Below are 18,085 nucleotides of genomic sequence, written 5' to 3'. Positions count from 1 at the left end.
GCGCGTCCCAGGGTGGGGTCTGAGTGCGCAGCGCGCCACTTACCTGGCTCCACTGCTGGGCAGGGGGCTCGTGAGGAGGCGTAGCGTCCTTGAACTGAACCCTGCTGCCCACTAGCGAAGGGAGAGGGGGCCGGCTGTGTGGAGACTGGGTCTCGTGCACCGCCATCCTCGCCCTCTTGGGACCCGGAGGCAAAGGAAACTGCTCTTTTATTGAAGTTTTGGGTACCACTGGCTGGGTAGCCAGTGGCAGAACAAAAACAAATGGGAACATAAGATTCTCCACCCGGCCCTCCTCCGGGGGAAGGAGTGGTGCGGTCACCATCTCCTGAAGAGCAGGATCCAAGAGCTCCGGGTCGCCCTTCTCAGGGACGCCGCCTGCTTTGGCGCTTCACGGGCTTGGCAGGGGCGGAGGCGGGCTGTGCCGGTTTCCTGCGGCCAGCTCCACACTGCGGCCGTTGTGAAGGCTGCTGTTGTGGCCGTGCCGGAACGGAGGTGGAGGCCGCAGGAGGGCGCCCTCGGCGACGAGCAGACAGAGGGGCTGCAGCCGGCGGTGGGGTGCAGACAGCAGCAGACCGCCGGGGCAGGATGTGTCGAAACGCCTCCATCTGCTTCTGCGCAGCGGAGAACTGTTGGGCAAAGCCCTCCACCGCTTCGCCGAATAGGCCGGCCTGGGAGATCTAGGCGATCTGGGCGATGCTTCCTGGACTCCCCGATGGACCGCAGAATGGAAGCTGCAGCCCGCCGAGGTTTCAGCAGCCTGGATGGCAACCCCCGCTGATACGCCGTCACACCAATGTCAGCTGTTTCTCTCGAACACTCGTGGAGATTCGTCCTGTAGAAGGCTCGGCTCCGAAGCGAAAAGCTGATGTGCGTTTGCACGCGCTCTCCTGCGGGGCGGGGTGCGCGTGGTAAAATACGCACGCCAACTGTCATTGGCTTGTTTAGTTAACACACGAAGGTGATTGGGCTCTCGGGCGAGATCCCAATTCGTCAGTCACGACTGACGTAACGTAGAACATGACTGACTGAAAGGGAACTGGTAAATAACTTAACAGTAGTCTAGTAGTCTTAATGACTATTTTTGGATTGTTTTTACAATAAAAATGTTTTTAAAAAAGTTCAAATTTTAGATAAAGTTACTTGAGGAGGAACTATTTGAGACAATATTACTTGTTACCAAAGAACATATCTTGAATGAAGTTTATTTTTCTTGCACCACTGGCAAATATTTTGTCTTTAAAAACGTAAAGTAAAATTTAGTGAGGTTTATGCTCAAAAAAGAAAAAAAATCCAGTCAGGCAAGAAATAGTAACATAAGATATTAACACTTGTTTTCTCAAATGTCTCAAATAAATGTATCTTGCTTTATGGATCTTTACATATTATTAATGGGAAGGCAAAATCCTAAGAAAATGATTTTTGCTGTGAAGTTTTGTTAAACAAAGAACATTTAGAGAAAAAAAAAAGCTTCAAAAGTGGGCAGAGAGAGCATGCAATAAAATGTACCTTGAGCAACACAAATGAATTGAGTCTCATACAAAGCACACACAAAAACTAAAGGCCGACTCACGACATGTACACTATGCTACATCTTCAAATATCTAAAAAGAAAATGCTGCACAACTCACGCGCTTTCAGAAAAAAAATCACATAAAAGAAATAAAACACTAGATACATTCAGAAAAAAATGCCCAAACACACACACAGCCATCACCAAAAATATCTTGAATTGCACACATTTTCTGTCATTCTTCAGCTTCCTGTCTCTCTCCCCTCCCACCCTCTCCTCGCTCCCACTGTCATCCCTGCTTTAACACTTGTTCAGGTTGCTAGGAGACACAAAGCCACAGAAACAAACGGGTCAGCATGGAAACAGTTGAATGCTGAGATATATTCATATCCATATATTCATATATGGGAAAGCAAAGGTATGTGTGTGTCACCGGGCATTATGTGTTGCAGTCAATGTGCTTGCAGCCTTGGGCGTTATAAAGTGTGTGTATGTGGATATGGTAAAATTGCAGGAGAGGGAACACAATGTCATTGAAAGTGTGTGTGGGCGTCTACTGTTTCCTAAAAAATGTAACATGCATATGCGTGGGCTCTGATGTGCGACCATGTCTGTGACTTGTGTTGATGTGTGTGCATGTACAGTAGTCTTACCTTTGATAAGTCCACCAGAGTATTGGCTTGATCACTGAGTTTTCTCTGCTCCATTTTAACACTTCGTAATCTAAATAACAGGGACACACACACACACACACACACACACACAACCCATTAGATCTCCTTCTAATCTCTCGAGCACCAACGGCCCTCAATTGTAAACCTCAAATAGCTAATTAACTTAATCATCTTGTTTTTTTTATTTGTTTGTTGTTGATGAGAATCCCCCAAGATGAATATGCAATTATGGCATAAATCCTAAAAGCATTAGACTTAAAAGGATTCCACAAGTGTGGGATTTCTTTAAAAGAAAGGCTTCGCTTTGAAAGGAGCCCTTAAAATTGGCGGACAGGGTCACGACAAAACAGTGACGGGGATTAGAGTTCTTCAAATGATGAGTATGTGTGTGGTGCGGTGGGCACCCGCACAGAGGATAGCATTACCATCAGCAAGCTTACAGTCAAAGAAGCTGATACAGCAGTCAGTTTAGCCAAACGAACAATCACAAATATTTAATATAGTAGTGTAATGACAATCTGAAAAACCAGAGGGACATGTTATTACCAAATTGGATGGACTTATGAATATTAATTAGGTGATGTAATATTTGCTCAGCTATATCAATACATAATATCAATGTATCAAGCTAGCTCTAGCCATATTAGCATTAGTGCTTGCGTATTCATCCAGTCTAAAACCAAAGCAACCGGCTTGACAGAGGCTTCTGTTTGGTCTTAAAGGGAAAGTTCACCCAAAAATAAAAAGTTTAGGACAGCATGAGGGTAAGTAAATGACGACAGAATTTTCATTTTGGGTGAACTATTTCTATTGAACTTGATTATTTACAAAATCTGTATTGAAATTTTATTCACACCACCTAAAATGCAATGAAAATGTTCCAAACAGTGGGAGGATGAATTTTTAAATGTCTAAAAGTGTAAGTTTTACACTTAGTTCACCCAAAAATTTAACTTTTTTTCATTTGGATACGTTGTTTTCATTCAGATCAAAGCATAAACAACGTAGACAACATATCCACATGACACAGAACAGCATACGTTGTTTACGTTCAGTGGATACTCCCCAAAATGGTGCCAGGGTGACACGGAGGAGACGAATTGTTGAATAAAGTCGTTTTTTTTTTTTCCCTTGCGCACAAAATTTATTCTTGTAGCTTCGTAAAATTGCGGTTGAACCCCTGTCACATGGATTATTTTAACGATGTCCTTGCCACGTTTTTGGACCTTGATCGTGGTAGTATGTTTGCCGTCTATGGGAGGGTCAGAGAACTCTCGGAATTCATCAAAAATATCTTGATTTGTGTTCCGAAGATGAATGAAGGTCTTAAGACAAGTTCACACTACACAACTTTAAATGTCGGCAGATCGCTGTGCTGTTCAGACTACATGACTTGATTGTCTGTCTTTAAGTCGTTGTGGTGTTCACACTACGTGACTCTATGTAAATGATCCACAACCGGAGGTTACACACTACACAAGCTGACAATAACTCTGTCACCCAACGACTCTACAAACCACGTTTTGTCACGAAAACAAATGCAAGAATTGGAACAGGAATGACGCGAAACAACACGTGAAACAGGAGCTGTTATTTGAAAATGGATGTCGGAAGAAATTAGTGCTGCAAGCTGTTTGCTCGATGAAAAATTTTGCTCCATTTATTGTGTCCAAACTTTTCTTTAAGCCATGTTGCTGCTGTTGTTTTTCTTCCGGTGACCTCAACCCATGTCTTGCTCTCTCATTGGCTGTAGCTTGTCATGACACCTGACACCACGTGATGTTGAGTCGGCCGACCGGTCCAGATATTTGGCATGCTAGATATTTGTTTGCCGTCGGCGATATGTCAGCGAGCCTCTTTGATGCGTCGTTGTGTAGTTCACACATAAAGATTGCCGGGCGCCGACCACCCGCTGATTTTCCCCCGATAACAGCCCAACCTGTTGGCGAGCTTGTTAACTTGCAAATCAGGCTTAAATCGGGCTTAAAATCCTGTAGTGTGAACTTAGCATTACAGGTTTGGAACGACATGAGGGTGAGTAATTAATGCAAGAATTTTCATTTTTGGGTGAACTATCCCTTTAAGGTCCGTTCACATGGACGATAAATACAACAATCAGTATAGCAATAGACAATAACATTGTGTTTATTATAAGTGTGCACTGCAGGCTGCCACTTTAAATGTTCAAGCTCTTTAAAGTCAGGTGGATTCTGACTGGATGTTTTTATTAACGACTATTAAAACTGTTTTGTTATTGTTATTGTTTGTATGAATGGCTCTTTATAACCCTTACGGAAATTAACCATGGTTAAAAATACACAGTAAAAGTGTAGTAACTGTGTTTTTTTTGGCGTATTGATTACCATTTGTATAACCACAGTTTTACTACAAATACCATGGTTAAACTGGTTAGTGTAGCAAAAACATGGTTAATTTGTGGTTACCATGGTTTAACAATAGTAACCATAGTTTTATTGGTTTCATTTGGTTTTATTTGTAGTAAACCATGGTTAATTTTCGTAAGGGAATGGATGCTACATGTATGATCTGTGGGATCAAATTCTGCTGATAAGGCCTGAAAACATCAAAATATCATGAATTTGGTATTTGGATGATACAAAAAACCTGAATTACATAATAAATCTCAAGGTAAAGTTTCACAGTTCAAGATGTAATCCAAAAAACAGGTCTGAAGAGATGAATGGTAGAGAAAACCATCACCACACTTGAATGTAAATGAAAAGGCTGATGAAGCTTAGCACACACAGCTAACCTTTATTGGAAAAAGCTGCCACCGTCAGATGCCTTCAGTTTGGGAAGATATTTGTCTTGTTTTTTCTCAGATACCATATCTGTGGGCAGGTCAGACATGCCAACTACCACTCAGCCCAAATGCAAAGCACTTCAAATGCTTTTTGTGTGGTTTTAGCTTACACTGCTAAAGCTCACTTAGCATTTTTGTTGTTTATTGGTCTATCTGTGCAATCAATGTGAGAATATAAAGTGCACAGATGAGCATTTGAGTAAATTTGTTGTGAAAAGCTGTGTGTCTGTGATGGGAGGTCGTTTTTCTTACTGGTGAATGGCTTGGAGGAACTTTCTCTGATGCTTGCGTACGCGGGAGTGGTCAATTTTCTTCATCAGCTTGGTGTGCTTGTATATCAGCCAAGTCTCTCGTAGAACATTCGCCGCTGCGTTCTTTATCTGAGGGGACATGTTGCCATAACAACAATATTAGCAACAGGAAAAGCACCTCAGGAGAAAGTAATCACAAGTATAAGCTCTGCTTTGCCAATACAGGCACTCAACCCTAAACGTCTGCCAAATTAAAGGTCTTGGGAGATATTCCAGAGTGATCTGACAACAGATTTTGTTGCGCATAATTCTGTCATCCGGTCAATTCACTATTTTGGCCCCAGACCAGCAATGTCCATTAAAAGAGGGTCAACTAAAGCTGTTACAAGTGTAACGTTTATTATTATTTATTAGCTCTAAAAAGGGAAATATTTATGACGAATTATAACTGGTTATGATTCATAATAAATATTTAGATTATATCTTCGAATTAACTGTAGCAGAATCAATATTACAATTATTTGATCTGTCCGTCCACCGAGCAGACAATATAATCATTTATCAATTCAAGGAATATTTATTTTCTGGCCACGGAACAATAAACTGTCCTTCTTTGTACAGTGCTAGCAGTAATTCTTAGCCAAATGTAGCGAGGGTTCAAACATTCATTGACTTGGAACTGTGAACAGTAAACAGAGACAATTCGTTGTGAATATAAGAGATTTAATAAAATGAAACTATATCTAACATATAACTAACTAAAACATATATATACACGGAATGAAACAAAGTAAGGAAAAGATAGAGAATAGAAAAGAATGGCAGTATTTCACATCACTTAACCACAACCATGGAAAATCATCAAAGAATCCAAAAATCACCTTAAAAGGGACTGAAATTTAAACACGCATCTGAAAAATTTTAAGCGGTTACTTGCATTGGGTTCGATTGCTGAAGAAGAGTCCTGATGCGGTAGATAACGGAGGTCTTTGATGAGTTCGTGAGGAGTCAGCTGGAAGTTTTTACTTCTGGTTCTTCTGAAGAAGAAGTCCACAGCGACGAACGTTACTTGAAAGTAAAAACTGCCGGAAAATAAAACTCAAGAGGAAGGTCTTGAGAGTCCTGAAAGGTGTTGTCTCAAACGAAGAAGAAGTTTTCTGAGCAAAGTTATTTTGGGCTAATCGCTTTTGAGAATTAATACCACAATGTTTATGAGAGCATTAACGCATAACACCACCCTGATCAGAGGAGTGAAAAAAAGGTACAAAAGCTGTCACTGGGGTGGTACCGTTTCAAAAGGTACTTATTTTCCCGTAAAGGGTGCATATAAGTACCTTAAAGGTACATATTAGTACTTTAATGGCACATATTTGTACCTTTCAAACAGGTACCGTGTTTGGTAGATAGATAGAATTAAGATTTATTTTTGAATATGAAACACAATCATCTGATTTTTAGTTTCAGTAAATAAAACACAGAACCAATGATACGAGTATTGTTATTTAACAGCTAATTACTTAGATGCTGAGTTGGTGATTCTGCAAGGGTCGAGGCTCTGAGTTGAGTGTTTTGCTCTTTGCCCCTTGCGGGGAAGCAATAACAAACTAATTAGCAATTAATGTGTATCCTCGCCGTCCTCTAGTCCAATGAGGGGTGGCTTTCACAGGAGAAGACAACTATGTTCCCCATTATAAATTACCATGATGTTGATTGATGTGTTCTCAGAAGTTTTGTCATTGATGGTTGTTCTTCTTTTTCTTTTTTGCTGTTTATTTCATTACGTTAAGCACAGTTATGGGTTTAATGGAAGTTTGGAGGAACAGGTGATGGGGCTAATTAGTCATTAGCAGAGAGTCTCCGGTCCCAAATGACAAGTGCATGCTTTACAAGGTCATAATTTGATTAAAGTGCCTGCGAGTGACAGGAGAGACAACCGTGGCATGATTAACTTGTGAATGGTGGCTGCTTGGACCGAGAGCAGTGTAACTTCATCATGTGTGTTGATACACATGTGCTTGTCCGCGTATAGAGGTGACTGAATAACTTCACAGCAAACTTCAAGTAAATTAATCAAATAAAACGCGTATTTTTTTCCAAAATATGAAAATTCCTGCATCAATTATTTAGTCCTACCATGGAACACAAGAGACATTTATCTTGTAAAGGAGCAGCACATTTTTTAATACACTGTTTCCTTTTCATATTTTTGTGTAACGTTTATTATTATTTATTAGCTCTAAAAAGGGGAATATTTATGACGAATCATAAATGGTTATGATTCATAATAAATATTTAGATTATATCTTCGAATTAACTGTAGCAGAATCAATATTACAATTATTTGATCTGTCCGTCCACCGAGCAGACAATATAATCATTTATCAATTCAAGGAATATTTATTTTCTGGCCACGGAACAATAAACTGTCCTTCTTTGTACAGTGCTAGCAGTAATTCTTAGCCAAATGTAGCAAGGGTTCAAACATTCATTGACTTGGAACTGTGAACAGTAAACAGAGACAATTCGTTGTGAATATAAGGGATTTAATAAAATGAAACTATATCTAACATATAACTAACTAAAACATATATACACAGAATGAAACAAAGTAAGGAAAAGATAGAGAATAGGAAAAGAATGGCAGTATTTCACATCACTTAACCACAACCTCTGAAAATCATCAAAGAATCCAATAATCGCCTTAAAAGGGACTGAGATTTAAACACGCATCTGAATAATTTTAAGCGGTTACTTGCATTGGTTTTCGATTGCTGAAAAAGAGTCCTGATGCGGTAGATAACGGAGGTCTTTTGATGAGTTCGTGAGGAGTCAGCTGGAAGTTTTTACTTCTGGTTCTTCTGAAGAAGAAGTCCACAGCGACTAACGTTACTTGAAAGTAAAAACTGCCGGAAAATAAAACTCAAGAGGAAGGTCTTGAGAGTCCTGAAAGGTGTTGTCTCAAACGAAGAAGAAGTTTTCTGAGCAAAGTTATTCTGGGCTGATCGCTTTTTGAGAATTTCTATTCTGTGTGTGCTGGCCAATGAGAGACATGGATTTTGAGCGGGAGAATCTTTCTTTGTCTCTTGTTTTATGGCTCATTTGCATGCTTTATGGCCGGTCTGGAATATCCGTAGTTTTAACCCAAAATATCGTACGAGTCATATGATGCGTTTCACAATCACATACTGTACGTCATTGTCCGCGAAATGAAGAACAGGTAACATTGATACCAAGAAACAATAATCTGGAATAGATTAAACCAAAGATACATACATACACCTGAATATAAGTGTTTTATGGCTTTAACTAATACAAATAACGAGTGGTAACTCATCTAATCTAACAAGGGAATGTACACACCACATGCATATACCAGATACAATTATAACTGATTAATTATAGTCTAAAATAAAGAAATGTCTTTATGTGTGTGTGTGTGTTAGTTTGGGTGTGTGTGTGTGTGTGTTCGTTTGGCCATTTACAGCTCGTTGTAGAATGTGTTTGAACTCAGATTGCAGGATGCCCGTGGGGGCTGGTTCTAATCTTCTTTGACGGCGAAGAACCATTTGGCAATTTAAAACCCCTATACAACGTAACATCTCTGACCAGAACTGTAATTTATATGCAAATGTCAAAAGGCTAAAAGGGGTCTTTTAAGCCATAAACAGTCCAACTATCATGCATGATCCTACGCAGACGCTACACAAGATATCTTTATATCTTTGTGGTGAAGTTTTGAAGGACAAAAGCAAAGCCGCTTCTTCCTTTCTGACAAACAACAGACTGGAATGAATTCATTTTCAATGGAGTTGCATGGAGTTTTTGGATCCAATTGACACTTCGCAAAAACCTGCCCACCTTAGTTACCGTTGTTATCTCCGACAAGCCATGCCACTCTCACACTACACATCATGTTCTCACGCAATAAAAAAATACATCGCAGAGCAAAGAAGAAACTGACAACACGCCAACAGACAAGACAGAGCAGGTTACTTTTGAAATGAAAGTTTCAGCTTTCAAATTTTGTAATAAATTTAAACAATAAATACCGTTTTGTGGCTCTTTAATGTGTTGTGACAGATCACTGTATTGCCTCAGTTCAAGTAGCATGTAAACTGATCGTCTTTTCATATTTACTTAAAGCATGAAATAAACATGAATGAACATCAGAACGTATTTGATTTCAACTGTGGAAAGACGTCAATACACAATATTTTTTAAGTTTAAGTTTTTAAGTTTTCAAAGTTTAAGTCCATCGAAGTTAATCTACTCTCCTGTCTAATTTGTTTGTCAGGCAAGATGGCGGATTCAGCATTATGATTGGTTGTGAAAGGTAAATTTGAGCCTCAAATTGATTAAAATATTTGAACTTTAACAGATATACCATATGTGACCATCCAACGAAAAGTAATATACTCTAATTAAGAAGATGACTATGTGAGAGTTTCCAATATCTTTAAAGACTATAAAATGTGTTTATGAACATATGTCAGAAATAATTATTTTATATATATTACATATTTATTTACACAATTATTTAGCCATAAAAATAAAATAAATTCTTTAAAACAAAAAAAATAAAAAAAATTATTTTGGTGGTCATTTATTTTGTGTGTTTATATTCATGTATTTATTATTCACATTACCATGGTAAATGAGTGACAATTGCTTCACAATAATTTGCCACTAGGGGCAAAATGCAACAATTTTGCACACATTTCGGAGTGGAAAGGTGGCTTTAATCTCAGTTCCTATACTGTTATATCAAGAAGTGTAATGGTAAATTCACTCAGAATTTATTTGCACACTCAGTTCACTACATGAACCTATTTTAACATAGTGTAGCACTATGCTAGTGCATTTAGCATCTGGTTAAACGGGATTGCAGGTGGTTAGTGAATAAGATGCAGGTTTTTGGTCAGTAATACAATGTGTGAAAGGGCACAATATATTGTTGTGAGGTTCAAATATTGCAGTATTTTTAACTCCAGGCTCTTTCCCTTGAAGACCTCCTTGTGCATTGAAAGATCCGTTTGTGATGTCCTGAAGCAACGAATGCTCTCTAAATCTCACATATGGTACCAGAAAAGGGAGAGGGAGAGCAAATAAAGGACAAAATTGAAAAAGAAAATCTGTTGAAGAAAAATGAATGAGGAGACTTCAAAGGGGTGCCGCTTCGGAAAAAAGAACAATTACATCCTCGGTAGGCAACGACGGGACGATAGAACCTTCCTGCTTTTAATAAGCTCCTGATTTGACAGTATTCCTCCACCCATTGGGCAGCACCAGGCTTTTTTTTTTTTTAAAGCACTGTGTCTGGATTTAGCACTGCGCAGCTCTGATTAATTAACAGTGGTCAGTGTATTTAATAATACAAGAGTAGGAGCTCTGGCCCAACCTCAATGCAGGTCTCATTTATGAGAAGAGCCAGAGACAGGGCAAGTTAGAGAATGAGAGAGGGAGAAAGATGATACCAGATATAATTTAGGCAGAGATGCGCTTGGCAGTCTACAAGTGGAGTTTTCTGGAATCTGGACTCCAAATGACATTGAAACAGTATTATAGTGATTACAAATAATGCTACTACAAAAATAACACAGTTCAGAACAGCTCTCTTATATCTCCTAAATATTCAAACTAGATCATACAATATATTTACTTATTTACATACATACGACCATTACCGACTATTTAGGCAAGATCCACATTGTCCTACCACGTTTTTAAACACATTATTCAGTCTAGGACACCTATGCCTAGAAGTGGCCATGCGCATAAAAATCACATTTCAGGAAAAATCATCATGCAAATTGATGGTATAGCCCAGATATACCAACACAAAGTTTATTTGACAGTCTATTTCATTCCCCACATAAATTAAAATCTTAAAGAATTCATCAAACGTATTTAAAATGCATTAAATAATAATAAATAAAAAAAACAATTGTACATTGTTTCAATATATATATATATTTTTCACAATTGGTACATTTTCCAAATTTTAAGTACTAATCTCTATTTATTTTAAAAACACATTTTGCTTAAAAATTGCATTACCCATATTATTTTATTTGCTTGTCATTTTAAAACATTTTAAAAAACGATTCTCAGTTTTTTTTGGCTCCAACAATATTCTACAACAACATTCAAAGGCCCCAAGACTTTTTCCAGATATTTGTGATTTAGTGAAAGAAGAGTAAGGATAAAGATTTTAAAAATATATATACATATTTTGTTTTTAAATTTCTTAAACATTACCTACATGATAACATATTTCAGAGCTCGACATAACTAGAAAAATTTACATTCTTACAAAAATTCACTTTTTTCATGACTTTTCCAAGTCCTAAAATCACATTTTTAAAATTAGGCTACCATATATATTCATGTTTCCCAAAATCATGATGGAAAAGAACAAAATGTTTGGTCAATTTAGCCTATTTTAATGTTTGTTTTGTCTTATTTGAAATAATTTTCATTTTGAGAAGTTTGCTGATGGCCCCTGGTTGAGAACCACAGATTTAATTGAAACTGTTCTAAAAGAGTTAATCAACAAACCATTTGACTGATTATTATGTGTATTTGAGAGTCAACATCTTAACCAACCATAATGACCCCTTCATACAGTATTGCCGTATAGGTTTTTCACATGGCAATTACTACTAGGTACAGTACAATCAATCAGAGACAAGAGACCAAGAGAGAGACTGTTAGAGAGGTCAAAGCAGTTGCAAGTGCTCAGACAGAAAGATGCAGACAGAAAGAGGCAGAGGGCAGGGAACTGTAATGAAGTCCGGCCATCATTGTTGACTATGTGGTAAATTGAAGTCTTACCATTATAGCAGCTGCCAGACCAGCTCACTTCAATCTACAACTGATATCATAGAACAAACTACAATTAAATCATAGAACATTTCTCCAAGAAAAAAGTAAGCATACAGGATATGCACTACACTTTTACAATAGAGTTATTTCACTCTACTATTGATCATAATCTCTGACCTACTCTCAGAATTGTCACTGTATCCCTTCTTCATTCATCACACCTTAGATTAAACACTGGACAGATATTTAAAGAATTATGGATTTTGTAAATTTGATTACCAATACTTTCATACTAAGTATAGTTCAAATATGATAACATCTCTCTCAAGACTTACTGATATAATTTAACTTTATTTGTAGTACTACTTGTGTACACTGCAGATATCTTAATATCTGCCTAAAATGTGTTTGAATGTCACTATTGATGATGATTTACAGTGGGTACGGAAAGTATTCAGACCCCCTTAAATTTTTCACTCTTTGTTATATTGCAGCCATTTGCTAAAATCATTTAAGTTATTTTTTTTTCCTCATTAATGTACACAGCACCCCATATTTTGAATAACATTAGTTAAATGCAAGATATTTAAAGTGTTCCTGAAGTTCCACTTTAGCACAATCAAATATACTTCAGTGTATCTTTAGTTGGACTTCTACGTCCGCCCAATTAAAGTGAATTAAGCACAAAATTAGTTGTTACAATTTAGCAATTTAGACTTTAAGTACACCAGTTTAGTATACCAAAAGTACAATCGCAGGGTATTTTTATTAAGTACAAAATTATGTAAATGTATTTGTAGTATACTTGACATGAAATAAATGTATTTCAGATACATTTTAGTATATTTATTTTTCACCATGGTAGGTAATGTAAGATGATTTAAAACTTGTATCTTGCATTACATTCTATACTTTTTACATTTGTGAAGAGCTTTTTAATCTAAGAATAATTTTCCACTGTAAAGAATCTTTTGTACAACGCAAAGTTTCTAAGGATGTTAAATGTTTTTCATGGACGCATAGATGCCTATTAAGATCCTTTGTTTTTAAGAGTGTACTGAATAAACAGGTAGTTAAAAATAGCTAAATTGAAAGATTATTCTATTGTGTGTTCATCACATAATAACCTTTAAAAACAATAATTGCATTAAAGGAAAACATTTTTTACAACCCTCATGAATGCATATTTATTCTTGAAGATTGGCTTTCACAAGTGTGATAAGTTAGGAAGTGCATTGAATATATTTACCACTTATGAAAACTTGTAAATGGTACAAACATGATTAGAAAATCGGAACACTTTATAAAGAGCACATTAGCATTTCTATTTAAAGATAGTTTGTGGTAAACAATTCTGGCCTGAGAAGCCTGTCTGTCTTCACCGTACTGTCAGTTCCTCCTGACAGCGAGACGGAGGAACACCCTGCACCCTGTCATCCAGTTAAAGGTAAACATTTTGTCGCCAGGTCTCCACAGCAACAGGTTTGTGAGGTCAAAGTTGTGAGCACATTTTCTCTCTTTTAGTAGAGGTTTGTAACCATAGTAGCTGCAAACCCAATGCATAAGGATGATTGCCACAGTATCGCTACAGCATTTATCGATCTCTCTTCCCCGACAGCCTGTTAAACTGAGGCAATTGAGTGAGCGTGAGGTAATAAACTTTTAAAAAACAGGCTCGTTTTCCATCCTCTTCCTTACTCCCTCACTTGAGGAAGGCATTTACTGTAGCTGCTCAACTGAAGCAGCACTTCACTGCTAAAGTGATTTTTTTTTAATCTGCATTGCAATTATTGATCACCAGCCTTCTAGTCACTGATGTCGAGCATGATGTTGCCTACATATTTGATACAGGGAGCTATTTCTGAGTCCTTCAAGTACATAAAAAATTTAAAAGGACCAAGAGGATTTTTTGAGGATAAAGCTGCGTCTATGTGTACATTTAGTGACACATGTATGCGTGTGTGTGTGTGTGTTTACCCGTTTGGTGAGCTGTGTGTCCATCATAAAGTTGTGCACATGCTTCTCTGCTTTTGTCAATTCAAGCTTCCTGGCTACCACGGCAACAACCAAAGCAGTGCATCCTGCTCCCTGCGAGAGACAAGAGACGAGGTTAAGGTGAGAGAACACACACATAGACGCATGAAAACATTACATACTTGTATCATTAGCAGAGGTTACATGGAACAACATGAATGCTAATAAATAAGGGATTTCCAATGAATAAGATATGGAAACATTAACTCTAGTTCATTCCAGATGAGAGAGCATTAGAAAGAGACAAAACAAATACGTGTTTGTGAAATGCTTTAAGTAAAAGGAGCTAAATTACAAATATGTCAGGCAAAATCATAAGAAAATTTTTTATAATAAACAAATACATATTTTGCTTTAAGAAAATGAAGACAATTTTAGGGCTATTAGGATTTGTTTTGCAGTGTTACATTCTGTGGCATCATACACCGGTTTCTTTTAAGCAGGGAAAGCAGTGGCAGTTCTGTATACTTGGTCCCTAGGGGAGACAAGGCATGACCAAAGGGGAGAAAAACTTCTTGAAGACTGACTCTAGTTGTACAGGTTATTGTTTTTGGTGTGAAAGGGGACCAGGTTTGAATCTTGACCCAACATATAGCAACTTTGTGTCACAGTCTTCAGCCGGTGTGCCCAGGAGGGCCACCAGATGACTGTGTTCTGGGAGCACATGGCTTGTGTTGTGTTTGTCTGTTGCCATGTGCTCTCTCCTGTCTATTGTCTGGCCCCTCCCATCTTGTTACCTCGTTATTGTTTTAGTTGCTCCACCTGTGTCTCCCTCGTTAGCCTCCTCGTTTGGTTCCTATTTATTCTCCTTGTGTCTGCCGTCCTGTGCTGATCCGTCATTTCTCATTGTGTGTGTTTCGTGTCTGCATGTGTGCAGCTTTAGCTCTGCCTGTCTGTTTTTCCCCCTCGGGGTGGTTTGAGTTTGTTTTTGTTTCATTTTTTACCAAAATAAAGTACCATTTCTCCAGCGATTGAGTCCTCGCTTCATCTCCCCGCACGCACCGTGACACTTTGATGTTTAAATCCTCCTTTTAAATTCTCCTTTTGAGATAGTGTTTAAATGTTTGGGGTCTGTAAACATTTTTACGATTTGGAAAGAAGTGTCTTATGCTCACCCGGCTGCAATTATTGATCAAATAAACAGTAAACAGTAACATTGTGAAATATTTGTAGCGTCTGGACCAATCAGACACACCATTTTTCATTTGATTTAACAAATCAATTATTAATTAGATTAACAAACATTCACAGACCCCTCACCCAATAAACATACTGGGTGCCAAGATGTTTGTGAACGAGGCCCAGGACCCTGTTTACCATGGCAACCCTGACACCTTTGCTAGACCAGATAGATTTTACGACCTAATGGCATGTTGAGAGTCCTCCCTCGCACTACATTTTCCATAGGAAAGACACATAATGCACAGCAAAATGGACTCTTCTATAGTCCAGAAACCTTTCTGTGAATGAACACACATATCCTTCAGCTCATTGTGTATATTATTGCTGTCTTGTATATTGTCTGTTGCATTGTAGACTATTTTATGCGTGCTTATGATATAGCCACTCATTCATGTAACCTTACATATACCATGTTTGGATTATCTAATTGAGAGTGTATATTATATGTTTATACCTATGCAACATATTAGTGTTCTAAGAATCTTTCATCACGCCCCCACTCGAGTTCCATTTGCAAATTACCATGCCCTCACAAAAAGGGTCATAAAACCCTCCAGTAATGGCAACCTCCCACTTGGGATTTCAGCCTTTCTCATTGGACAAGCCCATCTTGAGAGGCATGAATCTTCTCGGACCTTAAAGGCCTCACATCAGTGACCCGCCCTAGTCGGTGGTTTGGTTGAATTCTGAGAAGATGAAGATGTGAGCAAATGCTCCAGGACACCCTAAGTTCGTGCCAGGCTTCGGCCTTGACTTTTCCATTCACCAAGATTCTCTGACTCAAACTGGTTCTTTTTCATCAACCAACTTCAGCAAAGATCAACTTGAACCTTCAGATTGCATCAAACCTCTCTTTCAGACAGACGAGACATGCAAGTATTCAAACTTAGTCTTATTAATTGATACATTAGGTATCATTTGCACCTTTTTACAAAGGTGTGTTTGAACTAAGAATCTGATGTTCCCTTCAGGCTGTAAATCTTCTGAATATGCAAATGATTCCATAACTTCATTCCTTATTTCTCTCCTCATTACTGCTTAAGCTTTAACCCTTTTCTATACCAACTGTATGCGTGTGCATGTGTATGTTAGACTAGTTTCAGTGTTTATGTAGTTAATAAAGTCTTACTTGTATCACACTTGACGTTGTTCATTGTTTGCTCATAACTGGAGTCCCTAATCATGCAGATTTATGCTACAGGCTCTGTGTAGAGTTGTACAGTAAGAAAATTATTTCCCTTAACCAGGAAATTAACGTTCTTAGAATTTACAGACAGTTGACCCTGAGAGGTCAAGTAAATATCTACAGCGGATCTAAATATTTATAATTAATTATAACTAGTTATGATTAATTATTCATATTTCCCCATGAGCTGATTCGCTACATATTATTACAATTCATAATAACTATTTGTGTTCTAATGTAATTTAAAATGTAATTTGTGATGAAAAAGATGAATTGTCAGCAGTCATTGCTCCAGTTTGCAGTGTCACATGATCCTTCAGAAATCATCCTAATGCTCAAGAAACATTTCTTATTATTATCAAAGTTAAAAACTGTTGTGTTGCTTAATATTTCTGTGAAATTTGCGATTCTTCTGTTTATTAGAAATAACATTTTGTAACATTATAAATGTCTTTACTGTAAATGTCTTGATCATTTTAATGACATCCTTACTAAATAAAGTATTCATTTCTTTAATAAAAATAGTTTTTTTTACTGACCCCAAACTTTTATGGTAATGTATACAGATGCACAGACACTTATATACAGTATATAAACCATTTTGCTCAAATATCTGATGGGACATTTTTATAACAGTTAAGCACATTTACCCTTTATTCTCATTATATTATTATATATTATTCTCATAATGTGAAAAAAAAAAAAATAATAATAATATATATATATATATATAATTTTGTTTTTCATAATTCATTACACATAGAGTGAAATATTTCAAGCCTTTATTTCTTGAAATTTTGATGATTATGGCTTACAGATAATGAAAACCCAAAATTCAGTGTCTCATAAAATTTGAATATTGTGAAAAAGTTCAATATTGGAAAGTCATGGTGTCACACCCTAATCAGCTAATTACCTCCAAACACCTGCAAAGGTTTCCTGAGCCTTTGGTCTCTCAGTCTGGGTCAGTAGGCTACACAATCATGGGGAACAGTGCTGACTTGACAGATGTCCAGAAGACAGTCATTGACACCCTCCACAAGGAGGGTAAAGCCACAAATGTTCATTGCTAAAGAAGCTGGTTGTTCACAAAGTGCTGTATCCAAGCATATTCATAGAAAGTTGAGTGGAAGGAAAAAGTGTGGTAGGAAAAGGTGCACCAGCAAGAATTTGGGGGAGCTTCACAAGGAGTGGACTGAGGCTGGCGTCAGCGCATCAAGAGCCACTACGCACAGACGAATCCTAGACATGGGCTACAAATGTAGCATTCCTCGTGACAAGCCACTCCTGAACCAGAGACAATGTCAGAAGCGTCTTACCTGGGCTGTGGAGAAAAAGAACTGGACTGTTGCTCAGTGGTCCAAAGTCCTCTTTTCAGATAAAAGTAAATTTTGCATTTCATTTGGAAATCAAGGTCCCAGAGTCTGGAGGAAGAGTGGAGAGGCACAGAAACCATATTGCTTGAACTCCAGTGTGAAGTTTCCACAGTCAGTGATGATTTGGGCTGCCATGTCATCTGCTGGTGTTGGTCCACTGTGTTTTCTGAAGTCCACAGTCAACGCAGCCATCTACCAGGAAATTTTAGAGCACTTCATGCTT

The 18,085-nt window shown here is 37.8% G+C and overlaps 1 protein-coding gene across 1 annotated transcript in view; it reads right to left on the bottom strand.

Moving 5' to 3' along the window:
* Nucleotides 1-18,085, bottom strand: part of kcnn3 (potassium intermediate/small conductance calcium-activated channel, subfamily N, member 3) — a 100,734-nt gene that overhangs the window by 6,602 nt on the left and 76,047 nt on the right. Inside the window, exons 7-9 of the mRNA XM_016285343.1 lie at nucleotides 14,062-14,172; nucleotides 5,261-5,388; nucleotides 2,164-2,233 (exon numbers count right to left, since the gene is read on the bottom strand). Coding sequence (XP_016140829.1) covers nucleotides 2,164-2,233; nucleotides 5,261-5,388; nucleotides 14,062-14,172 — 309 coding nt within the window. The remainder of the gene's footprint in view (nucleotides 1-2,163; nucleotides 2,234-5,260; nucleotides 5,389-14,061; nucleotides 14,173-18,085) is intronic.

This window comes from Sinocyclocheilus grahami, unplaced genomic scaffold (genome assembly GCF_001515645.1).
Source record: "Sinocyclocheilus grahami isolate Dianchi unplaced genomic scaffold, SAMN03320097.WGS_v1.1 scaffold11.1, whole genome shotgun sequence".
In the NCBI taxonomy this organism is placed as follows: Eukaryota; Metazoa; Chordata; class Actinopteri; order Cypriniformes; family Cyprinidae; genus Sinocyclocheilus; species Sinocyclocheilus grahami.
The sequence above is the reverse complement of the archived record's forward strand: the minus strand, read 5'-3'. Positions and strand labels throughout refer to the sequence as shown.